Here is a 19,086-nt window from a genome sequence, read left to right as displayed (position 1 = left end):
ATTGAATGGATGACCTTGCATTATAAAGAGCCCATTGCGACAGTATAGGGCAATGCATATTGTAGGAAGTTGGCTCTGTATGTGCTATTTCAAAGTAAGGAATAGCATACACAGAGTCCAAGGGTTCCCCTTAGAGGTAAAATAGTGGTAAAAAGAGATAATACTAATGCTCTATTTTGTGGTAGTGTGGTCGAGCAGTAGGCTTATCCAAGGAGTAGTGTTAAGCATTTGTTGTACATACACATAGACAATAAATGAGGTACACACACTCAGAGACAAATCCAGCCAATAGGTTTTGTTATAGAAAAATATCTTTTCTTAGTTTATTTTAAGAACCACAGGTTCAAATTTTACATGTAATAGCTCTTTTGAAAGGTATTGCAGGTAAGTACTATAGGAACTTTGAATCATTACTTTAGCATGTATACTTTTTACATAAAACACAATAAGCTGTTTTAAAAGTGGACACAGTGCAATTTTCACAGTTCCTGGGGGAGGTAAGTTATTGTTAGTTTCAACAGGTAAGTAAGGCACTTACAGGTTTCAGTTTTTGGTCCAAGGTAGCCCACCGTTGGGGGTTCAGAGCAACCCCAAAGTTATCACACCAGCAGCTCAGGGCCGGTCAGGTGCAAAGGTCAAAGAGGTGCCCAAAACACACAGGCTATAATGGAGAGAGGGGTGCCCCGGTTCCAGTCTGCCAGAAGGTAAGTACCCGCGTCTTCGGAGGGCAGACCAGGGGGGTTTTGTAGGGCACCGGGGGGGACACAAAGTAGCACAGAAAGTACACCCTCAGCAGCGCGGGGGCGGCCGGGTGCAGTGTGCAAACACGCGTCGGGTTTCCTTCAGTTTTCAATGGGAGACCAAGGGGTCTCTTCAGCGATGCAGGCAGGCAAGGGGGGGGCTCCTCGGGGTAGCCACCACCTGGGCAAGGGAGAGGGCCTCCTCTGCACAGAAGTTCCGTTTCTTTAGGGGCTGGGGGCTGCGGGTGCAGGGTCTTTTCCAGCTGTCGGGAAATGGAGTTCAGACAGTCGCGGTCAGGGAGAGCCTGGGGATTCCCTCTGCAGGCGTCGCTGTGGGGGCTCAGGGGGGGACAACTTTGGTTACTCACAGTCGTAGAGTCGCCGGAGGGTCCTCCCTGAGTTGGTTGTTCTCCACCAGTCGAGTCGGGGTCGCCGGGTGCAGTGTTGCAAGTCTCACGCTTCTTGCGGGGAGTTGCAGGGGTCTTTAAATCTGCTCCTTGTAACAAAGTTGCAGTTCTTTTGGAGCAGTGCCGCTGTCCTCTGGAGTTTCTTGTCTTTTTCGAAGCAGGGCAGTCCTCAGAGGATTCAGAGGTCGCTGGTCCCTTGGAAAGCGTCGCTGGAGCAGGTTTCTTTGGAAGGCAGGAGACAGGCCGGTAAGTCTGGGGCCAAGGCAGTTGGTGTCTTCTGTTCTTCCTCTGCAGGGGTTTGTCAGCTCGGCAGTCCTTCTTCTTGTAGTTGCAGGAATCTAATTTCTAGGTTCAGGGAGAGCCCTTAAATACTAACAACTTCTGGAGTTGTTGGCTGGCCTCAAGGTTTTTACTTGCCTTTTCCATGTACTCTGCCATCCTTGAGCGAAGGCCAAGTACATAGTCCACTATGTCTTGTTTAGGCTCATGAAGAGGTCTCTCCCAGCCTTCTTTAACAAGAGCAAGGGGTCCCCTTACAGGGTGGCCAAACAGAAGTTCAAAGGGTGAGAATCCTACTCCCTTCTGAGGCACCTCTCTGTAAGCGAAAAGCAGACATGGCAGGAGGACATCCCATCTCCTTTTGAGTTTTTCTGGGAGCCCCATGATCATGCCCTTTAATGTCTTGTTGAATCTCTCAACAAGGCCATTAGTTTGTGGATGATATGGTGTAGTGAATTTGTAAGTCACTCCACACTCATTCCACATGTGTTTTAGGTATGCTGACATGAAGTTGGTACCTCTGTCAGACACCACCTCCTTAGGGAAGCCCACTCTGGTAAAGATACCAATGAGGGCCTTGGCTACTGCCGGGGCAGTAGTCGACCTAAGGGGAATAGCTTCAGGATACCTAGTAGCATGATCCACTACTACTAGGATATACATATTTCCTGAGGCTGTGGGAGGTTCTAGTGGACCAACTATGTCCACACCCACTCTTTCAAAGGGGACCCCCACCACGGGAAGTGGAATGAGGGGGGCCTTTGGATGCCCACCTGTCTTACCACTGGCTTGACAGGTGGGGCAGGAGAGGCAAAACTCCTTAACCTTCTGGGACATATTGGGCCAGTAGAAGTGGTTGACTAACCTCTCCCACGTCTTGGTTTGTCCCAAATGCCCAGCAAGGGGAATATCATGGGCTAAGGTCAGAATAAACTCTCTGAAACTCTGAGGCACTACCACTCTCCTAGTGGCACCAGGTTTTGGATCTCTTGCCTCAGTGTACAGGAGTCCATCTTCCCAATAGACCCTATGTGTTCCATTTTTCTTGCCTTTGGACTCTTCAGCAGCTTGCTGCCTAAGGCCTTCAAGAGAGGGACAGGTTTCTTGTCCCTTACACAACTCTTCCCTTGAGGGTCCCCCTGGGCCCAAGAGCTCAACCTGATAAGGTTCCAGCTCCATAGGCTCAGTTCCCTCAGAGGGAAGAACTTCTTCCTGAGAAGAGAGGTTCTCTTTTTGGTGTTGTGTTGCAGCTGGTTTCCCAGCTGACTTTCCTTTTCTCTTGGTAGGCTGGGCCATTTTTCCAGACTCCAGCTCTACTTTTTCACCCTGTGCCTTGCACTGTGCCCTAGTCTTGACACACACCAGTTCAGGGATACCCAGCATGGCTTTTCAGTTCTACCTCAGCCCATGCTGAGGACTCCAGGTCATTTCCAAGCAAACAGTCTACTGGGATATTTGAGGAGACCACCACCTGTTTCAGGCCCTTGACCCCTCCCCACTCTAAAGTTACCATAGCCATGGGATGTACTTTAGTCTGATTGTCAGCGTTGGTGACTGGATAAGTTTGTCCAGCCAGGTATTGGCCAGGGGAAACCAGTTTCTCTGTCACCATGGTGACACTGGCACCTGTATCCCTCAGGCCCTCTACACTTGTCCCATTAATTAAGAGCTGCTGCCTGTATTTTTGCATGTTAGGGGGCCAGGCAGCCAGTGTGGCTAAATCCACCCCACCCTCAGAGACTAATGTAGCTTCAGTGTGACACCTGATTTGCTCTGGGCACACTGTTGATCCCACTTGGAGACTGGCCATTCCAGTTTTAGCTGGAGTGGAGTTAGAAGTGGTATCTTTCTTGGGACAGGCCTTGTCTCCAGTTTGGTGTCCAGACTGACTACAGTTACAACACCAGGCCTTTTTGGGATCAAAGTTTTTAACCCTTGTACCCAAAATTGTTTTGTGAAGAGGCTCTGGGCCCACCCTCCTGTGCAGGTTTTTGGGGGCCTGTAGAAGACTCTTTACTATTTTTGTTTTTGGCTGTCTCACCACCTTTCCCCTGGGGAGGTTTTGTGACCCCTTTCTTTTGGTCACCCCCTGTGGAAGTTTTGGACACCCTAGTCTTGACCCAATGGTCCGCCTTCTTTCCCAATTCTTGGGGAGAAATTGGTCCTAGGTCCACCAGATGCTGATGCAGTTTATCATTGAAACAATTACTTAATAGGTGTTCTTTCACAAATAAATTGTACAGCCCATCATAATCATTTACACCATTGCCTTGAATCCAACCATCTAGTGTTTTTACTGAGTAGTCTACAAAGTCAACCCAGGTCTGGCTCGAGGATTTTTGAGCCCCCCTGAATCTAATCCTATACTCCTCAGTGGAGAATCCAAAGCCCTCAATCAGGGTACCCTTCATGAGGTCATAAGATTCTGCATCTTTTTTAGAGAGTGTGAGGAGTCTATCCCTAGACTTTCCTGTGAACATTTCCCAAAGGAGAGCACCCCAGTGAGATTTGTTCACTTTTCTGGTTTCACAAGCCCTCTCAAAAGCTGTGAACCATTTGGTGATGTCATCACCATCTTCATATTTAGTTACAATCCCTTTGGGGATTTTCAACATGTCAGGAGAATCTCTGACCCTAGTTATGTTGCTGCCACCATTGATGGGTCCTAGGCCCATCTCTTGTCTTTCCCTTTCTATGGCTAGGATCTGTTTTTCCAAAGCCAATCTTTTGGCCATCCTGGCTAACTGGATGTCCTCTTCACTGGAGTTATCCTCAGTGATTTCAGAGAGGCTGGACCCTCCTGTGAGGGAGCCAGCATCTCTGACTATTATTTTTGGAGTCAGGGCTTGAGAAGCCCTGTTCTCCCTAGATAGGACTGGTGGAGGGGATTCTTCCTCCAGTTCACTATCATCCTCCTCTGTGTTATCCACAGAGGGGTTGGCTCTATCATACTCTGCCAACAGCTCCTGGAGCTGTACTTTGGTAGGTCTGGAGCCCATTGTTATTTTTCTTATGTTACAGAGTGACCTTAGCTCTTTCATCTGGAGATGGAGGTAAGGTGTGGTGTCGAGTTCCACCACATTCATCTCTGTACTAGACATTATTCTTCTAAAAGTTGGAATGCTTTTAAGAATCTAAAACTAGTTCTAGAATCTAATTCAAACTTTTACAAACTTTTAAACTCTAAAAGAAATGCTAACAGGGACTAACACAAGGCCCTAGCAGGACTTTAAAGAATTTAGAAAACTTTTTAAATTGCAAAAATCAATTTCTAATGACAATTTTGGAATTTGTCGTGTGATCAGGTATTGGCTGAGTAGTCCAGCAAATGCAAAGTCTTGTACCCCACCGCTGATCCACCAATGTAGGAAGTTGGCTCTGTATGTGCTATTTCAAAGTAAGGAATAGCATACACAGAGTCCAAGGGTTCTCCTTAGAGGTAAAATAGTGGTAAAAAGAGATAATACTAATGCTCTATTTTGTGGTAGTGTGGTCGAGCAGTAGGCTTATCCAAGGAGTAGTGTTAAGCATTTGTTGTACATACACATAGACAATAAATGAGGTACACACACTCAGAGACAAATCCAGCCAATAGGTTTTGTTATAGAAAAATATATTTTCTTAGTTTATTTTAAGAACCACAGGTTCAAATTTTACATGTAATAGCTCGTTTGAAAGGTATTGCAGGTAAGTACTCTAGGAACTTTGAATCATTACTTTAGCATGTATACTTTTTACATAAAACACAATAAGCTGTTTTAAAAGTGGACAGTGCAATTTTCACAGTTCCTGGGGGAGGTAAGTTATTGTTAGTTTCAACAGGTAAGTAAGGCACTTACAGGTTTCAGTTTTTGGTCCAAGGTAGCCCACCGCTGGGGGTTCAGAGCAACCCCAAAGTTATCACACCAGCAGCTCAGGGCCGGTCAGGTGCAAAGGTCAAAGAGGTGCCCAAAACACATAGGCTATAATGGAGAGAGGGGGTGCCCCGGTTCCCGTCTGCCAGCAGGTAAGTACCCGCGTCTTCGGAGGGCAGACCAGGGGGGTTTTGTAGGGCACCGGGGGGGGGACACAAAGTAGCACAGAAAGTACACCCTCAGCAGCGCGGGGGCGGCCGGGTGCAGTGTGCAAACACGCGTCGGGTTTCCTTCAGTTTTCAATGGGAGACCAAGGGGTCTCTTCAGCGATGCAGGCAGGCAAGGGGGGGGGGGGGCTCCTCGGGGTAGCCACCACCTGGGCAAGGGAGAGGGCCTCCTGGGGGTCACTCCTGCACAGAAGTTCAGTTTCTTTAGGGGCTGGGGGTGCAGGGTCTTTTCCAGCCGTCGGGAAATGGAGTTCAGACAGTCGCGGTCAGGGGGAGCCTGGGGATTCCCTCTGCAGGTATCGCTGTGGGGGCTCAGGGGGGACAACTTTGGTTACTCACAGTCGTAGAGTCGCCGGAGGGTCCTCCCTGAGTTGGTTGTTCTCCACCAGTCGAGTCGGGGTCGCCGGGTGCAGTGTTGCAAGTCTCACGCTTCTTGCGGGGAGTTGCAGGGGTCTTTAAATCTGCTCCTTGTAACAAAGTTGCAGTTCTTTTGGAGCAGTGCCGCTGTCCTCGGGAGTTTCTTGTCTTTTTCGAAGCAGGGCAGTCCTCAGAGGATTCAGAGGTCGCTGGTCCCTTGGAAAGCGTCGCTGGAGCAGGTTTCTTTGGAAGGCAGGAGACAGGCCGGTAAGTCTGGGGCCAAGGCAGTTGGTGTCTTCTGTTCTTCCTCTGCAGGGGTTTGTCAGCTCGGCAGTCCTTCTTGTAGTTGCAGGAATCTAATTTCTAGGTTCAGGGAGAGCCCTTAAATACTAAATTTAAGGGCGTGTTTAGGTCTGGGGGGTTAGTAGCCAATGGCTACTAGCCCTGAGGGTGAGTACACCCTCTTTGTGCCTCCTCCCAAGGGGAGGGGGTCACATCCCTAATCCTATTGGGGGAATCCTCCATCTGCAAGATGGAGGATTTCTAAAAGTTAGAGTCACTTCAGCTCAGGACACCCTAGGGGCTGTCCTGACTGGCCAGTGACTCCTCCTTGTTGCTTTCTTTGTTCCCTCCAGCCTTGCCGTCAAAAGTGGGGGCCGTGGCCGGAGGGGGCGGGCAACTCCACTAAGCTGGAGTGCCCTGCTGTGCTGTGACAAAGGGGTGAGCCTTTGAGGCTCACCGCCAGGTGTTACAGCTCCTGCCTGGGGGAGGTGTTAGCATCTCCACCCAGTGCAGGCTTTGTTACTGGCCTCAGAGTGACAAAGGCACTCTCCCCATGGGGCCAGCAACATGTCTCTAGTGTGGTAGGCTGCTGGAACCAGTCAGCCTACAGAGATAGTCGGTTAGGTTTCAGGGGCACCTCTAAGGTGCCCTCTGTGGTGTATTTTACAATAAAATGTACACTGGCATCAGTGTGCATTTATTGTGCTGAGAAGTTTGATACCAAACTTCCCAGTTTTCAGTGTAGCCATTATGGTGCTGTGGAGTTCGTGTAAAACAGACTCCCAGACCATATACTCTTATGGCTACCCTGCACTTACAATGTCTAAGGTTTTGCTTAGACACTGTAGGGGCACAGTGCTCATGCACTGGTACCCTCACCTAGGGTATAGTGCACCCTGCCTTAGGGCTGTAAGGCCTGCTAGAGGGGTGTCTTACCTATACTGCATAGGCAGTGAGAGGCTGGCATGGCACCCTGAGGGGAGTGCCATGTCGACTTACTCATTTTGTTCTCACTAGCACACACAAGCTGGTAAGCAGTGCGTCTGTGCTGAGTGAGGGGTCTCCAGGGTGGCATAATACATGCTGCAGCCCTTAGAGACCTTCCCTGGCATCAGGGCCCTTGGTACCAGAGGTACCAGTTACAAGGGACTTATCTGGATGCCAGGGTGTGCCAATTGTGGAATCAAAAGTACAGGTTAGGGAAAGAACACTGGTGCTGCGGCCTGGTTAGCAGGCCTCAGCACACTTTCAATTCAAAACATAGCATCAGCAAAGGCAAAAAGTCAGGGGGTAACCATGCCAAGGAGGCATTTCCTTACACATATCATCTGCAGAATTTCCTATTGGTAGAGGCAGCAGACAAAGTTTCCCACTTTATCCCCTCCTATTTGAACTCACGCCGGAACCCCTGGCCTGTCAGATCCACAAATATTCTGATATTAAAAGCTTCAGATCCTCTGCCTCTCCACTGGTGGAGGAAACACTCTCCTATATGCGGATGATATACTCTTAAATATAACCCATCCTACTACCTCAATCATAAATTGGGCAAAACCGGCACCCGGCAGGCCCAGTGTTGCTGGTGGTGGGTGTTTGGGGTTGACTTGAACCCACAATGGTGGACTACCTATAACTCGGAGACTGGAACTGTAAGTTGTGTACTTATGTCTAAAACTGTACTTTATTTTCTTCCCCCAGGAACTGTTTTGAAAATGCAGTGTCCACTTTTAAAATAGATATTCTCTCTTCTTAAAAACTGTTTGCTTGACTCAAGTGAAACAAAGTTACATTGATGTCTATGCTAAGTACTTACCTGCAACAGTATTCACTTCTGAACGGAGTCTTGTGGTTCTAGTAATAAAGTAACAAAGCTATTTTTCTCTATAAAATCTTATTGGTCTAGAGTTAAGTCACTGAGTGTGTTTCTTCAATTGTTTGTGTATTTACAACAAATGCTTAACACTACCCTCTGATAAACTTAACTGCTCAACCACACTAAGCATTAGTATAATCTATTATTGGCTCTCTCAAGCCTCTTGGGGAACTCCTGGACTCTGTGCACACTATATCTCATTTTAATATAGTGTATACAGAGCCAGCTTCCTACAAACTGCTTACAGGAGCAACGCAAATACTACATCAACCAAAGACTCTAGTGAGAGAGTGCAGAGAAGATCTTGCATGACAAATTGAAATGAGAGAGAGAATTTACATGACTTTTTCTTTGCTGGGAGTAGACCACTCACTTACATAAGGAGTTTATGGGTGCTCTAGATCCTACCAACAGAGTGGGAACAGTAAAAAAGGGGAGACGGAGATCCCCCTACATCCTGCTAATGAAACACAAAGTCTTCACACCTTCTGGAGGAAAAAGAAGGGTGTTCTAGAATTTGTTCAAATTGCTTTTGTAAAAATGTTAATTAAACACTGAGACCAAATCATCTCATTTGAGTACCACGTCTCAGCTTTGCTCGTCTGTTTTCCAAACTTGTCTCTTGCCTAAATCATTCCCTCACATTCTCCAAATTAAAATTCGCCCCCCCCCCCAACTGACCCTCCTTCGTTTCTCACTGAACTATCTGTTTTTTTTCCATTTATTCCTACTTTCATTCACACCCCCCTCTTGGTTTAACCCATCCTGGTGTTATTTCTAGCTTGTCTCAAATTCAAGCTTCTCACCCTCTTAACTTGTTCTGCTCATTTATGCTCCCCACTTTCAAATGTTCAAATCCCCCTTCTGTGTTAAATTTTTTTTTATGTATCACTCTTTTTCAGTTTTCCTGTCAGTTTAATTTTTCAAATTTTGGTCCCTCTAATTCCATTCACTGATTTTATCTACATCCTGTTCTCATCTTGTGTTTTCTCTACCTTTTCATCACATTCCTTCTTTTCCTAGTTTTTTTTCTTTGACTGCTATACAACTGAAACACTTTCCTTTAGTCCTTTTTTTCATGCATAATTTTCCTCTTTTGGTCCATCCTCTCACATTTTCTTTCTTTTTTGCTTTGTTTCATTCCCTGTCTTTTTGTTTCCTTCAACTATGTGCTCTTTTCACCTTTCATTTTATCAGCCCTTCCCTTCTTGCATTTTATATTTTTTCCTTTCTTACTTAATACCCATCTATATGTTCATACTTTTTAAGTTATCTTTTTCCCATCTTGATGCAGCTTTATCTTTTCATTATTAATCTTCCTTTAACCCTTTACTTCTGTTACTTGTTTCAGTCATGCTTTAATTTGTACTGAATTTAATCTTTACTCCGTTCTTTGTCATCACTTTCTTTCTTGTTTGTGTTACTTTCATCCTATCATTCATTTCTTTAATCCTTCCAAGAAGGGTCCTGTGGCAGCTCCCACTGCAGATGCTAGAGTGGAACTTCATTAAGGCCTTGTTCCTATGCTTTTCCTCATCAGTGTGTCTTAAAAAATATTGCCCTGCTACTGCTTCTGCCTTGCATGCATCTTGTGTGATCAAAGGTAGCGCTGTTAGCTCTACGAGGTGTAGTCATTAAGTTACTGATAGTTAGAAAGATCTGAAGGCTTTCTATCTTGATGAGTTGATGTTGAGTCAGTGTAGTGAATTGCCATTCAATTCTTTCCTGATAAGACTATGATCTCAGATGGATTATCAGTGGCATCTAATCAAGTTAGACCAGGAGCTACAAGTAAGGTGCGTGTTTTGTGATGAGAAAGGAGCTCCAGGCCTTGAACGCTTGATTTTTCACTGCGTAAGTGGGATCTGAAACCTGTAGTCTTGTACAACTGAACTGATGTTTACTGGGTCTTTTGGTTATATAGTGACAGCTTATGTTTTTGAACAATGGTTGGCTTGTCATGGGTTGGTGGCTTGCAGGGTCTTTGGGGTATTGGATTTTTGCAGTGCTGAAGAGATCTTTCAATGTATGATTGCATCTGGAAAGATGCCTTGTCCAAGGTAATCATTGATTATACTGAGGTGTTTGAGTGTTTCCTTGGACAAGGGTTTAAAGATGAAAAAATATCATCCGTATATGGTTTAATTATAAGAAAGGTCTGTATGTGGAGACAACTGTAAAAAGATACAAGTCAGTAATTTGCATAGAAAGATAGAAACTGAATCTTGCTTTGTAATACGGAGGTGGTGCTAGACATGGTCTTGTTTCAGTTAATAATGAATGGCACTGCATTATTAGAGTTGAGTGCAGCGTTGGGGAGGGGATCATATTGAGGCAATGTCTGTTGCTTTGATCATCCTTGATGACTTAAGATGGTTTACTTATTATAAATGACAGATATGCAGAAGGTTCTGTCGGAGTAGAAATGTCACTTAACAGCAATTCACTGTTAGCAAGAAAATAATTGATGCAAATTCTTGACAGCACATTGCACAAACATCTTTAGTTTTGTAGAACACACTTTCAAGGGGATGAGTGAAATTGACCAGGTTCAGGAAGGAGTTAACAGGTGCAAAAGCCCTAAGGAGGTTGTAGGAAGTTGTCTCTGTATGTACTATTTCAAAGTAAGAAAGAGCATGGACAGAGTCCAAGGGTTCCCCCTTAGAGGTAAGATAGTGGAAAAAGATAATTCTAATGCTCTATTTTGTGGTAGTGTGGTCGAGCAGTAGGCTTATCAGAGGGTAGTGTTAAGCATTTGTTGTACACATACAGGCATTAAATGAGGAACACACACTTGGAGACAATTCCAGGCCAATAGGTTTTTGTATAGAAAAATATATTTTCTTAGTTTATTTTAAGAAGCACAGATTCAAGATTTACAGGTAATACTTTAAATGAAAGGTACTTCACTTAGGAACTTTGAATTAGCAAAATAGCATGTACAGTTTTCATACAAATGACATATAGCTATTTTAAAACTAGACAGTGCAATTTTCAACAGTTCCGGGGGAGGTAAGTGTTTGTTAGTTTTTGCAGGTAAGTAAACCACCAATGGGGTTCAAGTTTGGGTCCAAGGTAGCCCACCGTTGGGGGTTCAGAGCAACCCCAAATTTACCACACCAGCAGCTCAGGTGGAGAGGTCAAAGTGGTGACTGGGGGGGGGGGGGGGGGGGGGGGGGGGGGGCGACAAGTCAGCACAAAAAGTACACCCTCAGTGGCATGGGGGCGGCTGGGTGCAGTGTGCAAACAAGCATCGGGTTCGCAATAGAAATCAATGGGAGACCAAGGGATCTCTTCAGCGATGCAGACAGGCAAGGGGGGGGCTCCTCGGGGTAGCCACCACCTGGGCAAGGGAGAGGGCCACCTGGGGGTCGCTCCTGCACTGGAGGTCGGATCCTTCAGGTAGTGGGGGCTGCGAGTGCAGTGTCTTTACCAGGTGTTGGGTCTTTGAAGCAGGCAGTCAAGGTTAGGAGGAGCCTCGGGATTCCCTCTGCTGGCGTCGCTGTGGGGGCTCAGGAGGTTCAACTCTGGCTACTCACGGTCTAGTAGTCGCCAGGGAGTCCTCCCTGTGGTGTTTGTTCTCCACAAGTCGAGCCGGGGGCGTCGGGTGCAGAGTGCAAAGTCTCACGCTTCCGGCGGGAAACGTGTGTTGTTTCAAAGTTGCTCCATTGTTGCAAAGTTGCAGTCTTTGGGGAACAAAGCCGCTGTCCTCTGGAGTTCTTGGTCCTTCTAGATGCAGGGTAGTCCACTGAGGCTTCAGAGGTTGCTGGACCCTGGGAACGTGTCACTGGAGCAATGTCTTTAGAAGTGGGGAGACATGCCAGTAGAGCTGGGGCCAAAGCAGTTGGTGTCTCCGTCTTCTCTGCAGGTTTTCCAGTTCAGCAGTCGTCTTCTTCTTAGGTTGCAGGAATCGATCTTGCTGTGTTCTGGGAGCCTCTAAATACTCGATTTAGGGGTGTGTTTAGGTCTGGAAGGGCAGTAGCCAATGGCTACAGTCCTTGAGGGTGGCTACACCCTCTTTGTGCATCCTCCCTGAGGGGAGGGGGGCACATCCCTATCCCTATTGGGAGAAAGTTAGAGTCACCCCAGCTCAGGACACCTTAGGGGCTGTCCTGACTGGCCATTGACTCCTTGTTTTTCTCATGATCTCCTCCGGCCTTGCCACCAAAAGTGGGGCCATGGCCGGAGGGGGCGGGCAACTCCACTAGCTGGAGTGCCCTGGGGTGCTGTACCAAAGGGGGTGAGCCTTTGAGGCTCACCGCCAGGTGTTATAGTTCCTGCAGAGGGAGGTGAGAAGCACCTCCACCAAGTACAGGCTTTGTTACTAGCCACAGAGTGACAAAGGCACTCTCCCCATGTGGCCAGCAACATGTCTGGTGTGTGGCAGGCTGCTAAAACTAGTCAGCCTACATGGATAGTCGGTTAAGGTTTCAGGGGGTACCTCTAAGGTGCCCTCTGGGGTGTATGTTACAATAAAATGTACACTGGCATCAGTGTGCATTTATTGTGCTGAGAAGTTGGATACCAAACTTCACAGTTTTCAGTGTAGCCATTATGGTGCTGTGGAGTTCGTGCATGACAGACTCCCAGACCAAATACTCTTATGGCTACCCTGCACTTACAATGTCTAAGGCTTTGCTTAGACACTGTAAGGGCATAGTGCTCATGCACTTATGCCCTCACCTATGGTATAGTGCACCCTGCCTTAGGGCTGTAAGGCCTGCTAGAGGGGTGACTTATCTATACTTATAGGCAGTGTGAGGTTGGCATGGCACCCTGAGGGGAGTCATTTAATCCCCACTAGCACACACAAGCTGGCAAGCAGTGTGTCTGTGCTGAGTGAGGGTCCCCAGGGTGGCATAAGACATGCTGCAGCCCTTAGAGGCCTTCCCTGGCATCAGGGCCCTTGGTACCAGGGGTACCAGTTATAAGGGACTTACCTGGATGCCAGGGTGTGCCAATTGTGGAAACCAAGGTACAGGTTAGGGAAAGAACACTGGTGTTGGTGCCTGGTTAGCAGGCCTTAGCACACTTTCAAATCATAACTTGGCATCAGCAAAGGCAAAAAGCCCGGGGGTAACCATGTCAAGGAGGCATTTCATTACAGAGGTCTTGCAAAATGCCATGTTTTCAAGTGAAATCCCATGAAGGTGAAGTATTGGTTTGGTAGATTCTGATTGACTGGGGTGGGTAGTTTACGTCACTGGGACTGTGATATGGCCTGATCAATCAAATGTAATTCGGATGAGTGCATGGTAGTCCTTTGGCAAGGGTGGGTTCAACATGTTTGATGCTCATGGTGTCAAGAAGATCAAATAGTGATTCTTTCAAAGTCTAGCTGTAGGAACTGGATGAGAGTTTGAGAATCAAGAGACATTGCTGAATTAACAGTTGATGAGGTGCAATTTTTTTTTGACGATTTTGCTGGTAACTGCTGAGTGGGTAAATGGTGCTAGTAAAAGAGGCTTTGAGGAGAAAGTGGCAAGTAGTTATGCAGAATTAATGGAAGGGGTTCCCTAGAGTAGATGATCAGGATGATGACGACCGAGGGCATGGTGATATCCTTAAGACTACGTTTGTGTTCCAAAAGAGGGCCCCACATTGTTATGCCCAGGGCCCCCAAAATACATTAGATGGTCTCCACTAAATTGGGATTGAAACCTGCCGGTCATGCGTCTTTAAATGCTGACTTCCACTGAGAACCGAACATGTTATCCATCACTGAAAGAAGCATATGCAATTCAAAAAAATGTAAAATAAACCGTACCTGTACTTTAACCTCCTGGTGGCTTAGAAGAGGCACTAAAAAAGGTACTACGCCAGAATCAATCACCATCTGTATTTGTTCATTCCCTCCATCTGTTAAGTAGGACAATGCCCAGACTGTGTCCACTAAAATCTGAAAACAAATATTCAGAATTTATATTTCCCCTTCACACACAAAGAACAATCAAATGAGGCTGCTACTACAACTCAATGCTAACATTAAAAAAATAAAAATGCATTCTTACTTACATTTATATCCGTATGATATATGAGCACACACAATGCAGGCAGAATCTGGAGGAAAAAAAAACAGGACCTCTAGATTAAAAACAAATAAAAACTGAAACTATATTTTTCTTAGGCTCCCAAACCTTCACAATTAGGGCCACCATGTTTGGAACAAAAGAATATGTCTCATGAAGAATCACCATTTGCTACGTTCAGAGCTATCAGATTGGAGAGGGAGTGAGGTGGTGTGCAGATGGACCTCTCCCCCACCCCCTCTCCCCACCCCACACCCTGACCACCATGTTTGGAACAAAAGAACATGTCCCATGAAGAATCACCATTTGCTACGTTGAGAGCTATCAGATTGGTGGACTAGAGCTGCAGTAGGTTGGAAGCCTGGGGCCAGAGTGCATTTACATAATGGCAAAATGGGCTGTGTTGTCTCGGGAGCTGGAGAATTTGGAGGAGTGAGAGGAGGAATCTGAGCCAAGTGACCATGTAAGAGGAAGCTATTGTAGCCACTATGGGAAAGACAGACGTGGGAGGGTTCACAAGCAGCAGTTTAGAGTTCTCATAGGCAAATGGGCATACAATTGAATGTGCACTGAGAATAGTTAAGTGGTAGTTCCCAATTTCAGTGCAGAGAACCAAGAAAGTGCTCACTCAGGAGAGGGAGTGAGGTGGTGTGCAGATGGACACAAGTCACAAAGAAATCACCCAGCTCCAGTTCCTCTCAGTGCACAAGGCTTTCAAATAGTACTAACACGGAGAACCAACATAAAGTGCTACTCAAGCAGACAAAATGAGAAAGATTTAGCAGGTGTGCAGTGCACGGGAGACACATTAAAACAATGCAAATTAAAATATTTACAGCACAGAAGTAAAGAATAACTGCAACAAGCTTACATAAAAGGTCATGACTGACAACTCTTGTAACAAAAGATAGAGTTGATGAAGTTCAAGAGCAAAATAAACACTTCATGGAATCTATAAAAGTGGTGCCTTATACCTCCTGGACTGTCTCCATAGGTGGTGGTGGGTCTTTGTTCCTGCAGAGATTCACAATGACCCATGTGACATTCCGGAGGAAGGTAATGGGAATGGAGGGATTGATGAAGGACAGAAGAGGTTTCACAACTCCCAGAGAGATGACATAATCTCGGCACTGAGGACCATCGCCTGGAGAAAGTTAAAATGCTTTTTTAAATACAAATAAAATAAAAACTACACAGGTACCAAAACAGATTCACCATGGCTTACGGTATGTGACCATTAGGAATAATTTATGATAAAGCACATTTGTAATGAAACATGTCTAATTTTTAATGTAATTAGTTTTATCTCGCTGGAGACTTATGTTATCAGGACTAATAAGCAATGCCCATGGGTTGGGTACTATCACACAAAAACAGATTAGCTAAATAACGACAATGAGAAAGACATAAATCAGGAAAACATGACTGACATGTTTACATTCCACATCTATTTTGTGTGGGAAAGAGAAACAAACGTTTAAGAGGAGTACACTGGGAATACTAGTTTTAAAAGTGAAACCACCACACAGGGCTTAAGTTTCTGAAGAACAAATTGTTAAGTTCATGCTCTACTTATCACTTCACTTTCTCTGTTCTAGGAGTTGTTTTCATTTGTCTGATCTAGACAATGAACAAAGATAACATAGGTCCTTATAACATGAACTGAACGGCAATATCCCCTCCTAGAAAGGAACAGTCAGAAAGTGCACTTGTAATCTGTAATGCATTGTGCTAATAGAGCACTCACCCCTCAATCTTTTTTTCCTACATCACTTTATTAACCGTGAACTCAGAATGTCCTGGCTACACGTACTATTTGCAATAAAAATCAAGTAGAACAAGGGCAGCTTCTCTCATAGAACATGGCTCTTCACACTGATGGCCACCAGTTGCAAACTAGTGAATGTGTTGTTGAGCTGTAATGTCAGACTATTAGGTAGTGAAAGCATTCAAGGGAAATGTCCTCAATATTTAATGTTAAACATTCTTTTCAAATGAATTACTCCACCCAAGGGATATGGCTAATAACAGAATTGTCACTATACTGACCTGTGCCATCATTATGAACATGACAGGCTAGCCCTCCTAAAGGAAGGGAAAATAACTCACTTTTTTGATCCTTATTTTAAGATATATATAGTTTTAAAAAAAAATAAAAGGCAAAAAAGAAACACGATTCACATCTCCAACGTACAGGTTACTTACCTTCGGTAACCAAATATCTGGTAGAGACATTCTAGTTGCAGATTCCTTAACTTAGAATTTCCCCCATGCATCAGAATGGATCCAGAGATTTTTCTTCGAGCAATACCCTTGCACGGCAGTAGGTGGCATCAGTTGACTCGCCGGGCATTGTTGGAGTCTTAATCGCCGTGATGACATCAGGAGTAGTACATAGATGTTGCCTCAGCGCAGTGACGTCAGTTTCTTTTAACGACTTTCCACGCCAAAGCGCAGAGCCGCTAAGAAAACTGACATTGGTGCGCCAGAGTTAAGGACCCAAAGGCAGAATCCCTGTCCCTAGAAAACAGTTTGCAAGCGGAGAGGATGGGTGGGTCGGTAAGGAATCTGCAACTGTCTCTACCAGATATTTTGTTACCAAAGGTAAGTAACTTGTACATCTGACAGAGACTTCTAGTTGCAGATTCCTTACCTTAGAATACACACCCAAGCAATGCTATCCTGGGAGGTGGGCTGCGAACCAAAATCATACTAGAAAGTCCTACAGGACGTACGACCAAAGTAGCCTTCCGGACGGACCGGACTGTCCAGGCAGTAGTGTTTAGCAAACGTGTGCATGGACGCCAACATAGCTGCCTGGCAGATATCTAGGATAGGAACCCCGCATGCTAACGCAGTGGAACCAGCAGTCACTTTGGTGGAATGAGCACGCAAGCCCTCGGGCTGTTGCTTCTTGGCCAAAGCGTAGCACATCTTGATGCAAAGCAGTACCCATAGAGAGATGGTACGTTTTTGCACCGCCTTCCCTTTCTTCGCACCCACATACCCAGCAGAGTTGATCGTCCACCAGGAAATCTTTAGTACGATTAAGATAGAACGCCAATGCTCTTTTTGGGTCCAGACTGTGGAGTCTCTCCTCCTCATGGAGAGGATGTAGGGGTGCCTGGAGTAGGCAGGGTGATAGACTAGCCTACATGAAAAGGCGTAACCACCTTTGGAACAAAGGAAGCCTTAGTGCACAACACCACTTTGCCAGGGTGCACAGACAAGCATGGAGGTTTGGACGAAAGGGCCTGAAGCTCACTCACCCCGCGAGCAGAGGTGATGGCAACAAGAAAGACTGTTTTGAAGGTGAGGAGCAGTAAGGGACAATTGTGCATCCGCTCAAAGGGCATACACATTAAATAAGTAAGGACAAGATTGAGGTCCCACTGAGGCATGATAAAGGGTGTGGGAGGAAATAAATGGGTGAGAACTTTTAGGAATCTACTCACAATAGGAGACTTAAAGAGTGAGGGCTGATCACGTAACCTAAGAAAGGCCAAAATGGCAGATACATACCCTTTAAGGATGCCCAAAGTAGAGCCCTCCTGGGCCAAAGAAAGAATGAACAATAGAGAGGCAGAGATGAGATCAACAGATTTGTTGGTGCACCATGCCACAAACTTTTGCCAACGACAGGCGTATACCTTTTTGGTGGAGGGATGCCTGGCTGCCAAAGTAACATCACAGACTTCGGGTGGAAGATCAAAAGTAGTCAATTGGCGCTGCTCAATCTACACACATGAAGGCAGAGATTGGACAGGTTCAGGTGGAGAACCGTCCCCTGCTGCTGCGACAGAAGATCCGCCTGAAGAGGCAGTCTGAGTGAAGGATCGATGGCCATACTCAGTAGCTCTGGATACCATACTCTACGTGCCAAGTCCAGAGCCACAAAGATGACTTGGGCCCGTCGTTCCTTATCTTCTTGACAACTCTGGGCAGAAAGAGGCGGAAAGGAGGCCGGAGTGCCACTCGAGACGAAAAGTGTCTCAGAGCAAGTGCCGCCTTGGAAACTCACAAAACAGCTGACATTGCGCGCTCTCTGCGAAGGCAAACAGATGGCTCTCCCCACTGCTGAAAGACCTTGCACCACCTCCTGATGGAGATGCCACCAGTCATCGGCTGTGCATCAACGGCTCAGTTTGTCCGCTCTGGTGTTGAGAACCCGCCAGATGAACCACCAGGGTAATGCCCTGATGTTCCAGCCAGACGTAGTGCCTCCTGAAAAAGGGTCCAGGACCCTACTCCGCCCTGTTTGTTGCAGTAACACATGATGGTAGTATTGTCCATGAACACCTTTGAGAGAGGGAAAAAATGCTTTCAACGCAAGCCTGATTGCCCGGAGCTCCAGAAGAGCCCTCTGACCTCCACCTTTCCCATATGGCGTCCCAACCCAGAACTGACGCATCTGTAACTGTAGAGAGATCTAGCTGGGAAAGGGAGAGGGATCTGCCATGGACCCAATGCGGATTCGAAAACCACCACTGCAGGTCTTTCGCAGTCCCCTCTGAGATCAGGACCATGTCAGAGAGATTCCCCTGATGCTGCGCCCACTGAAACTTCAGGTCCCACTGCACAGCCTGCATATGCCATCTGGCATGTGTCACTTGCATAATGCAGGAGGCCATGAGGCCCAGCAGCCACAGAGTCAGTCTCACCGAAATACAAGACTGAGGCCAAAAGATTGGAATCATAGCCTGAATATCCTTGACTCTCCTTTCAGGAGGATAAACCCAAAACTGCACAGAGTCCAGAACAGCTCTGATGAAAGGGAGCATCTGAGAGGGAGTTAGGTGTGACTTCGGCACATTTATAGTGAACCCCAGTGTGTGCAGGATACTCGCCATAGTCTGAATGGGAGACAATTTTCTGGGACGAGTCTGCCTTCAACAGTCAGTCATCGAGGTAGGGGGAAGACTGAGAACCCAACCTGCGAATGTGAGCTGCAACCACCGCCATCACATTTGTGAACACCCGAGGGGAACTGGTAAGGCCGAAGGTGAGCACGGTACACTGATAGTGCCTGTGATCTACC

General features: G+C 46.4%; 1 protein-coding gene across 3 annotated transcripts in view; it reads right to left on the bottom strand.

Moving 5' to 3' along the window:
- KPNA3 (karyopherin subunit alpha 3) overlaps window positions 1-19,086 on the bottom strand; it is a 542,591-nt gene that overhangs the window by 292,112 nt on the left and 231,393 nt on the right. For all 3 annotated transcript variants that reach the window (XM_069205359.1, XM_069205360.1, XM_069205361.1), the window contains exons 9-11: window positions 15,023-15,192; window positions 14,035-14,079; window positions 13,787-13,918 (exon numbers count right to left, since the gene is read on the bottom strand). In XM_069205359.1, coding sequence (XP_069061460.1) covers window positions 13,787-13,918; window positions 14,035-14,079; window positions 15,023-15,192 — 347 coding nt within the window. The remainder of the gene's footprint in view (window positions 1-13,786; window positions 13,919-14,034; window positions 14,080-15,022; window positions 15,193-19,086) is intronic.

This window comes from Pleurodeles waltl, chromosome 8 (genome assembly GCF_031143425.1).
Source record: "Pleurodeles waltl isolate 20211129_DDA chromosome 8, aPleWal1.hap1.20221129, whole genome shotgun sequence".
Lineage (NCBI taxonomy): Eukaryota > Metazoa > Chordata > Amphibia > Caudata > Salamandridae > Pleurodeles > Pleurodeles waltl.
The sequence above is the reverse complement of the archived record's forward strand: the minus strand, read 5'-3'. Positions and strand labels throughout refer to the sequence as shown.